At 50.7% G+C, this 9540-nt stretch overlaps 1 protein-coding gene across 1 annotated transcript in view; it reads right to left on the bottom strand.

The window, feature by feature from the left end:
• The window catches only part of ARHGEF19 (Rho guanine nucleotide exchange factor 19), a 127354-nt gene extending 121013 nt beyond the window's left edge, over positions 1-6341 (bottom strand). The window contains exon 1 of the mRNA XM_063942088.1: positions 5893-6341. Within this exon, the coding sequence (XP_063798158.1) occupies positions 5893-5897 (5 nt within the window). The 5' untranslated portion in view covers positions 5898-6341. The remainder of the gene's footprint in view (positions 1-5892) is intronic.
• Positions 6342-9540: the final 3199 nt, after the last annotated feature.

Here is a 9540-nt window from a genome sequence, read left to right on the forward strand (position 1 = left end):
CATCTGGGCACTTACGCCCCGGGCCGCCGGCTGACATATAATCATCTCTGTGCAAGGAGTGTCTCTGATATGGAAGGATGTACCGCTGGCCTCACCTGGCTCTGCAGGATATAATGTATCTATACAAGTAGCGCTATATAATACACACACACATTTGCAAAAGTATTCAACCCCCACAGTGGCTTGCAAAAGAATTCAACCCCTTGCAGAACTTTGGCAGTAAGTGCAGCTCAGGCCCTATACGTCTGCTGAGGTAAGTGTCTGCCAGGCTTTCACATTATATGGGAGGCCATTCTTCGGTGCAGATTTGCCCCAGGTTGCTCAGGTGGGTTGGATGACTCTTGGACTTGTAGTGCCACGGATTATCAGTTGGACTGAGAGCTGGACTGTAACTTGGCCACTGTAGAGCAATCACCTTTTTGGTAAGTGTTGTTTTAGCCTTGTGCTTGGGTGTGCTGCTGAGAGGGGAGCCTGATGCTGCCCTCCTCACACATCTACATCTCGCCCTCACACTGGGTTGTGAGAGACAGCTTTCGTCATTCGCCTCGCTGTCCTTCAGACTCACACTATGACCCACGCTATTTGAATGAGGGGGTGTTTTCTCCATAAACGCTGTCTATTTTAATGATTCGCAGGTAAGGGCTAATTGAAAGCCACTTGCTAGGACAATATCTTTCATCTGTGTAAACTTGGAGCTTCCACAGCAGAGGGTTGGAATATTTATGCAACCTGTATATTTCAGATTTTATAAAATATATATATATATATATATATATATATCTGCAGACAAATAATGAATTATGAGTTTGAAAATGATCTTTAAGAGCCCAACGGCTCGTAATGGAAATCCTGTCTTGAGCAATCTGTGTGTCATTTGTATTTGTTGGTCTATCTATCTATCTATCTATCTATCTATCTATCTATCTATCTGTCTGTCTGTCTGTCTGTCTGTCTGTCTGTCTGTCTGTCTGTCTGTCTGTCTGTCTGTCTGTCTATCTATCTATCTGTCTGTCTGTCTGTCTGTCTGTCTGTCTGTCTATCTACATGCACACACAGACACACATATATATCACATATACCCTCTAAATAAGTGACTACACCCTGACAGGTGTTTGGGTGACCAGCCATCCCTTAGAGATGTTTGTTGATTGGAGAGTGAGGGGATTACACAGGTGGGGGTATGTGAGCATCAAATCCTGGTGCAGATGTTAGCTGCTGACGGCCGCACTGGACCATGGTTAGTAAGCCTGTCATGGTGTAGATGTTAGCTGCTGACGGCCGGCCTGGACCATGGTTAGTAAGCCTGTCATGGTGTAGATGTTAGCTGCTGACGGCCGCACTGGACCATGGTTAGTAAGCCTGTCATGGTGTAGATGTTAGCTGCTGACGGCAGGCCTGGACCATGGTTAGTAAGCCTGTCATGGTGTAGATGTTAGCTGCTGACGGCAGGCCTGGACCATGGTTAGTAAGCCTGTCATGGTGTAGATGTTAGATGCTGACGGCCGCACTGGACCATGGTTAATAAGCCTGTGATGGTGCAGATGTTAGCTGCTGCCGGCCGGCCTGGACCATGGTTAGTGAGCCTGTCATGGTGTAGATGTTAGCTGCTGACGGCCGGCCTGGACCATGGTTAGTAAGCCTGTGATGGTGCAGATGTTAGCTGCTGACGGCCGGCCTGGACCATGGTTAGTGAGCCTGTCATGGCGCAGATGTTAGCTGCTGACGGCCGGCCTGGACCATGGTTAGTAAGCCTGTCATGGTGCAGATGTTAGCTGCTGACGGCCGGCCTGGACCATGGTTAGTGAGCCTGTCATGGTGCAGATGTTAGCTGCTGACGGCCGGCCTGGACCATGGTTAGTAAGCCTGTCATGGTGCAGATGTTAGCTGCTGACGGCCGGCCTGGACCATGGTTAGTAAGCCTGTGATGGTGCAGATGTTAGCTGCTGACGGCCGGCCTGGACCATGGTTAGTGAGCCTGTCATGGTGCAGATGTTAGCTGCTGACGGCCGGCCTGGACCATGGTTAGTAAGCCTGTGATGGTGCAGATGTTAGCTGCTGACGGCCGGCCTGGACCATGGTTAGTAAGCCTGTGATGGTGCAGATGTTAGCTGCTGACGGCCGGCCTGGACCATGGTTAGTAAGCCTGTCATGGTGTAGATGTTAGCTGCTGACGGCCGGCCTGGACCATGGTTAGTGAGCCTGTCATGGTGTAGATGTTAGCTGCTGACGGCCGGCCTGGACCATGGTTAGTGAGCCTGTCATGGTGTAGATGTTAGCTGCTGAAGGCCGGCCTGGACCATGGTTAGTGAGCCTGTCATGGTGTAGATGTTAGCTGCTGACGGCCGGCCTGGACCATGGTTAGTGAGCCTGTCATGGTGTAGATGTTAGCTGCTGACGGCCGGCCTGGACCATGGTTAGTAAGCCTGTGATGGTGCAGATGTTAGCTGCTGACGGCCGGCCTGGACCATGGTTAGTGAGCCTGTCATGGTGCAGATGTTAGCTGCTGACGGCCGGCCTGGACCATGGTTAGTAAGCCTGTCATGGTGCAGATGTTAGCTGCTGACGGCCGGCCTGGACCATGGTTAGTAAGCCTGTCATGGTGCAGATGTTAGCTGCTGACGGCCAGCCTGGACCATGGTTAGTAAGCCTGTCATGGTGCAGATGTTAGCTGCTGACGGCCGGCCTGGACCATGGTTAGTAAGCCTGTCATGGTGCAGATGTTAGCTGCTGCCGGCCGGCCTGGACCATGGTTAGTAAGCCTGTGATGGTGCAGATGTTAGCTGCTGACGGCCGGCCTGGACCATGGTTAGTGAGCCTGTCATGGTGCAGATGTTAGCTGCTGACGGCCAGCCTGGACCATGGTTAGTAAGCCTGTCATGGTGCAGATGTTAGCTGCTGACGGCCGGCCTGGACCATGGTTAGTAAGCCTGTCATGGTGCAGATGTTAGCTGCTGACGGCCGGCCTGGACCATGGTTAGTAAGCCTGTCATGGTGCAGATGTTAGCTGCTGATGGCCGGCCTGGACCATGGTTAGTAAGCCTGTGATGGTGTAGATGTTAGCTGCTGACGGCCGGCCTGGACCATGGTTAGTAAGCCTGTGATGGTGCAGATGTTAGCTGCTGACGGCCGGCCTGGACCATGGTTAGTGAGCCTGTCATGGTGTAGATGTTAGCTGCTGACGGCCGGCCTGGACCATGGTTAGTGAGCCTGTCATGGTGTAGATGTTAGCTGCTGACGGCCGGCCTGGACCATGGTTAGTGAGCCTGTCATGGTGTAGATGTTAGCTGCTGAAGGCCGGCCTGGACCATGGTTAGTGAGCCTGTCATGGTGTAGATGTTAGCTGCTGACGGCCGGCCTGTACCATGGTTAGTGAGCCTGTCATGGTGCGGATGTTAGCTGCTGACGGCCGGCCTGTACCATGGTTAGTGAGCCTGTCATGGTGCGGATGTTAGCTGCTGACGGCCGGCCTGGACCATGGTTAGTAAGCCTGTGATGGTGCAGATGTTAGCTGCTGACGGCCGGCCTGGACCATGGTTAGTAAGCCTGTCATGGTGCAGATGTTAGCTGCTGACGGCTGCACTGGACCATGGTTAGTGAGCCTGTGATGGTGTAGATGTTAGCTGCTGACAGCCGGCCTGGACCATGGTTAGTGAGCCTGTCATGGTGCGGATGTTAGCTGCTGACGGCCGGCCTGGACCATGGTTAGTGAGCCTGTCATGGTGCGGATGTTAGCTGCTGACGGCCGCACTGGACCATGGTTAGTAAGCCTGTCATGGTGTAGATGTAAGCTGCTGACGGCCGGCCTGGACCATGGTTAGTGAGCCTGTCATGGTGTAGATGTTAGCTGCTGACGGCCGCACTGGACCATGGTTAGTAAGCCTGTCATGGTGTAGATGTTAGCTGCTGACGGCCGGCCTGGACCATGGTTAGTAAGCCTGTCATGGTGCGGATGTTAGCTGCTGTCAGCCGCACTGGACCATGGTTAGTGAGCCTGTCATGGTGCAGATGTTAGCTGCTGACGGCCGGCCTGGACCATGGTTAGTAAGCCTGTCATGGTGCAGATGTTAGCTGCTGACAGCCGGCCTGGACCATGGTTAGTGAGCCTGTCATGGTGCAGATGTTAGCTGCTGACGGCCGGCCTGGACCATGGTTAGTGAGCCTGTCATGGTGCAGATGTTAGCTGCTGACGGCCGGCCTGGACCATGGTTAGTGAGCCTGTCATGGTGCAGATGTTAGCTGCTGACGGCCGGCCTGGACCATAAGTAACAAAGATAAATTTGTCTGCTCAGGAGATGACACTAACATGCCAGAAACTAGATGGTCTGTCAAATGTCCCGTACTACCGGAGTTACAGATGTCCAGGGAGAAATGTGCCTCGGTTCAAGCACCTGATAACTGGATAAACCAGCGCCTTGTATACTGAATATACAATGCTGGGATTTTTGACTTGATATTTACAAAGTACGGCCGTATCTAAATCGTCGCCTTCTCCCCTGTATCAGAGACCTCTGTATATAAGTTGTCTGCACGGTGTAAGGTAAATGTGGTAATATTGGACATTTGCATTGCTACCATCACGCTAAACCCAGGTTCCCGTCCACAATGCCAGGTGTGCCAGGCTTATAGGTGCTCCTGCTTGGTGGCATCAGATGTTAATGATTCCAGGTAATGACTCAATCGCGTCACGCTGTCAGGTGTAACAATCGCTCCTTCCGGTGTAAATAACAGGCCAAGCAGAGAAGGTGATTATGGGGTCTAGGAGAGTGATATATTGCACGATGATGAAGCACCAGCCAATCAGCGCCCAACTCATGTCACAGGCTGGGTTTGAAAAATGACAGTTGGGAGCTGATTGGTTGGTACTTTATCACTTGGTGCTATTTATCACTCTCCAAGGCTTGATAAATCTAGGCCTTAATGATCAGTACATCACTATGAATAACACACACACACACTGGTCATTGTGAGGTGTCCTGCAGATATGTGACCATATGTGCGTCACTGTGACGCTCCTCTGTGGGACACTGTACGTGGAATAATCCGTAGTGCCAGGTAGTCTTGGATGGGCACCTCGGATAGTCTGGCCTCCTTTCAGGCCTCAGTTGTGATATCACAATTATGATGTCACCACGTGTGACACATTATACACAATCCCGTGTTACCTCTATACACAGTGTACACAAACCATCTGTGCGGTGTCACAGCATACACAGTCAGGCCGTCAGCTCCAGGTGACACCCTGCCATCTATAGACGGCCCACCACCGTACACACCAGAAAGGGCCCGTGTCAGCAGAAAGAGGGCCGGCGTAGGGGCCCGGCCACAATAATCACACAAGGGGGAGAAACACAAACACGGCAACAGAGAAAGCAATTAGCAGATGTTCTGCGTGCACTGTCACCTAAAGAATTATACTATATATACAATATTAGGTACGCTGCGTGTAAGCACAGATCTGTGACCCGCAGAAGTGACTGAGACAAGTGCCCTCGTCCCGCTGGTGCAGAAAGTTTCACAGAGTTTCCCTCCCACCCCCCCAGTAACGTGACCAGCGATCGCTATGTTCATTGTGTTACTGGGAGCCGCAGGGAACAAAGGGATTAACAGAAAGTAAGGGTGACAAATCTGTGAGTGAACGTCTCAGTCCCCCCACGGCCAGGGACGGCTATTTATCGCCCCCTTTTAGAGCCCCCTGTAGAAGTTCTCCCAGTACAAATGCCCCCCGACCACAAAGTGCCAAAAGTTCCATCAAAGAGCTTCCAAGTTAAAAGTTTTGAATCAACAAGTGGGTGACGGGGGGTGACACTGGGAATCCACTGGCCGGACGCAGAGCCAGGCAGCCCCCCCGCCGCCCCCCAAACTTTCCCAAGAGACAAGGAGAAGTTACAGTACCTCATTGTGTGAACGGCTTGCCACCTCCATCCGCTGGCAGGTCCGGAGTAGCCGGGCAGAACATGGCACAGAGCTGAATCTCTGCCTCACTCTTTGTCCGGGGTGTCTCTGTCTCCTCTGGCAGGTGCTACCTAATATCTCTCCATGTAGCTCCCTCTCACATTCTGCCTTTTGTCTTACCCCACTCTCTTTCCCTCCCCCCGTTCTGCCTATGCCCCTGACCCCCTTTCTCTCATACCCTCTGCAGACCTTCCTCACGCTCTCTGCAACCCCAGCCCAACTCTGCAGGATCACATCCCCTGTCGCCGGCACCTGCTGCACATCTTGCCCAGTGTGTGCCCAGTGTGTGTGTGTGTGAGAGGGATCCTGTGTGTACACTGAGGACACACACTACGGGGAGGGAGGAGGGAGAACTGACTCCCAGTGTTGTGCTGACATGTCCCAGCCCCAACCCCCTTCCATCTTCTCCCAATCCCTGCAGACATGTCTCACACACTCAGAACTGGTTTGGCAGCTCCCAAAATAACAGGGGAGATTCTGTTTGCACATCCCTGGATGGAGGAGACGTCTGGCGACCCAGGCAGGCAGTGCCAGGCAGGGGCTCATCTGCACACAGGAATGGGTTAAGGATTCTTCTGTTGCAGGGGCAGGAAGGGTCAGCGTGCCAGAGAATGCCAGACAACAGAGAGGCTGACTCAGTGCCCGCAGAGCTGAAACGGTGCCCTCTCACCCCCTGGCAGCACAGTCACAGGGACCCGCCAGAGCATCCCTCACACAACGTGTCTGCATCATCTTCACATAGAGTACTGGTCCTCACTACCTAACCCTATAGAGTGTGTATGGTCCTCACTACCTAACCCTATAGAGTGTGTATGGTCCTCACTACCTAACCCTATAGAGCGTGTGGTCCTCACTACCTAACCCTATAGAGTGTGTGGTCCTCACTACCTAACCCTATAGAGTGTGTATGGTCCTCACTACCTAACTCTATAGAGTGTGTGGTCCTCACTACCTAACCCTATATAGTGTGTATGGTCCTCACTACCTAACCCTATAGAGTGTGTATGGTCCTCACTACCTACACCCTATAGAGTGTGTATGGTCCTCACTACCTACACCCTATAGAGTGTGTATGGTCCTCACTACCTAACCCTATAGAGTGTGTATGGTCCTCACTACCTAACCCTATAGAGTGTGTGGTCCTCACTACCTAACCCTATAGAGTGTGTATGGTCCTCACTACCTAGCCCTATAGAGTGTATATGGTCCTCACTACCTAACCCTATAGAGTGTGTGGTCCTCACTACCTAACCCTATAGAGTGTGTATGGTCCTCACTACCTAACCCTATAGAGTGTGTATGGTCCTCACTACCTAACCCTATAGAGTGTGTGGTCCTCACTACCTAACCCTATAGAGTGTGTATGGTCCTCACTACCTAACCCTATAGAGTGTGTATGGTCCTCACTACCTAACCCTATATAGTGTATATGGTCCTCACTACCTAACCCTATAGAGTGTGTGTGGTCCTCACTACCTAACCCTATAGAGTGTGTATGGTCCTCACTACCTAACCCTCTAGAGTGTGTATGGTCCTCACTACCTAACCCTATAGAGTGTGTATGGTCCTCACTACCTAACCCTATATAGTGTATATGGTCCTCACTACCTAACCCTATAGAGTGTGTGTGGTCCTCACTACCTAACCCTATAGAGTGTGTATGGTCCTCACTACCTAACCCTATAGAGTGTGTGGTCCTCACTACCTAACCCTATAGAGTGTGTATGGTCCTCACTACCTAACTCTATAGAGTGTGTGGTCCTCACTACCTAACCCTATATAGTGTATATGGTCCTCACTACCTAACCCCATAGAGTGTGTGGTCCTCACTACCTAACCCTATAGACTGCGTATGGTCCTCACTACCTAACCCTATATAGTATGTATGGTCCTCACTGCCTAACCCTATAGAGTGTGTGGTCCTCACTACCTAACCCTATAGAGTGTGTATGGTCCTCACTACCTAACCCTATAGAGTGTGTATGGTCCTCACTACCTAACCCCATAGAGTGTGTGGTCCTCACTACCTAACCCTATAGAGTGTGTGTGGTCCTCACTACCTAACCCTATATAGTGTGTGGTCCTCACTACCTAACCCTATAGAATGTGTATGGTCCTCACTACCTAACCCTATATAGTGTATATGGTCCTCACTACCTAACCCTATAGAGTGTGTATGGTTCTCACTACCTAACCCTATAGAGTGTGTATGGTCCCCACTACCTAACCCTATAGAGTGTGTATGGCCCTCACTACCTAACCCTATATAGTGTGTATGGTCCTCACTACCTAACCCTATAGAGTAAGTATGGTCCTCACTAACTAACCCTATAGAGTGTGTATGGTCCTCACTAACTAACCCTATAGAGTGTGTATGGTCCTCACTACCTAACCCTATAGAGTGTGTGGTCCTCACTACCTAACCCTATAGAGTGTATATGGTCCTCACTACCTAACCCTATAGAGTGTGTATGGTCCTCACTACCTAACCCTATCGAGTGTGTATGGTCCTCACTACCTAACCCTATAGAGTGTGTATGGTCCTCACTACTTAACCCTATAGAGTGTGTATGGTCCTCACTACCTAACCCTACAGAGTGTGTATGGTCCTCACTACCTAACCCTATAGAGTGTGTATGGTCCTCACTACCTACACCCTATAGAGTGTGTGGTCCTCACTACCTAACCCTATAGAGTGTATATGGTCCTCACTACCTAACCCTATAGAGTATGTATGGTCCTCACTACCTAACCCTATAGAGTGTGTATGGTCCTCACCACCTAACCCTATAGAGCAGAGGTTCTCAAACTCGGTCCTCGGGAGCCCACACAGTGCATGTTTTGCAGGTAACCCAGCAGGTGCACAGGTGTATTAATTACTCACTGACACATTTTAAAAGGTCCACAGGTGGAGCTAATTATTTCACTTGCGATTCTGTGAGGAAACCTGCAAAACATGCACTGTGTGGGCCCCCGAGGACCGAGTTTGAGAACCTCTGCTATAGAGTATGTATGGTCCTCACTACCTAACCCTATAGAGTGTGTATGGTCCTCACTACCTAACCCTATAGAGTGTGTATGGTCCTCACTACCTAATCCTATAGAGTGTGTATGGTCCTCACTACCTAACCCTTTAGAGTGTATATGGTCCTCACTACCTAACCCTATAGAGTGTGTATGGTCCTCACTACCTAACCCTATATAGTGTATATGGTCCTCACTACCTAACCCTATAGAGTGTGTATGGCCCTCACTGCCTAACCCTATAGAGTGTGTATGGTCCTGACTACCTAACCCTATAGAGTGTATATGGTCCTCACTACCTAACCCTATAGAGTGTGTATGGTCCTCACTACCTAACCCTATAGAGTAAGTATGGTCCTCACTAACTAACCCTATAGAGTGTGTATGGTCCTCACTAACTAACCCTATAGAGTGTGTATGGTCCTCACTACCTAACCCTATAGAGTGTGTGGTCCTCACTACCTAACCCTATAGAGTGTATATGGTCCTCACTACCTAACCCTATAGAGTGTGTATGGTCCTCACTACCTAACCCTATAGAGTGTGTATGGTCCTCTCTACCTA

Source organism: Pseudophryne corroboree, chromosome 10 (genome assembly GCF_028390025.1).
Source record: "Pseudophryne corroboree isolate aPseCor3 chromosome 10, aPseCor3.hap2, whole genome shotgun sequence".
NCBI lineage: Eukaryota > Metazoa > Chordata > Amphibia > Anura > Myobatrachidae > Pseudophryne > Pseudophryne corroboree.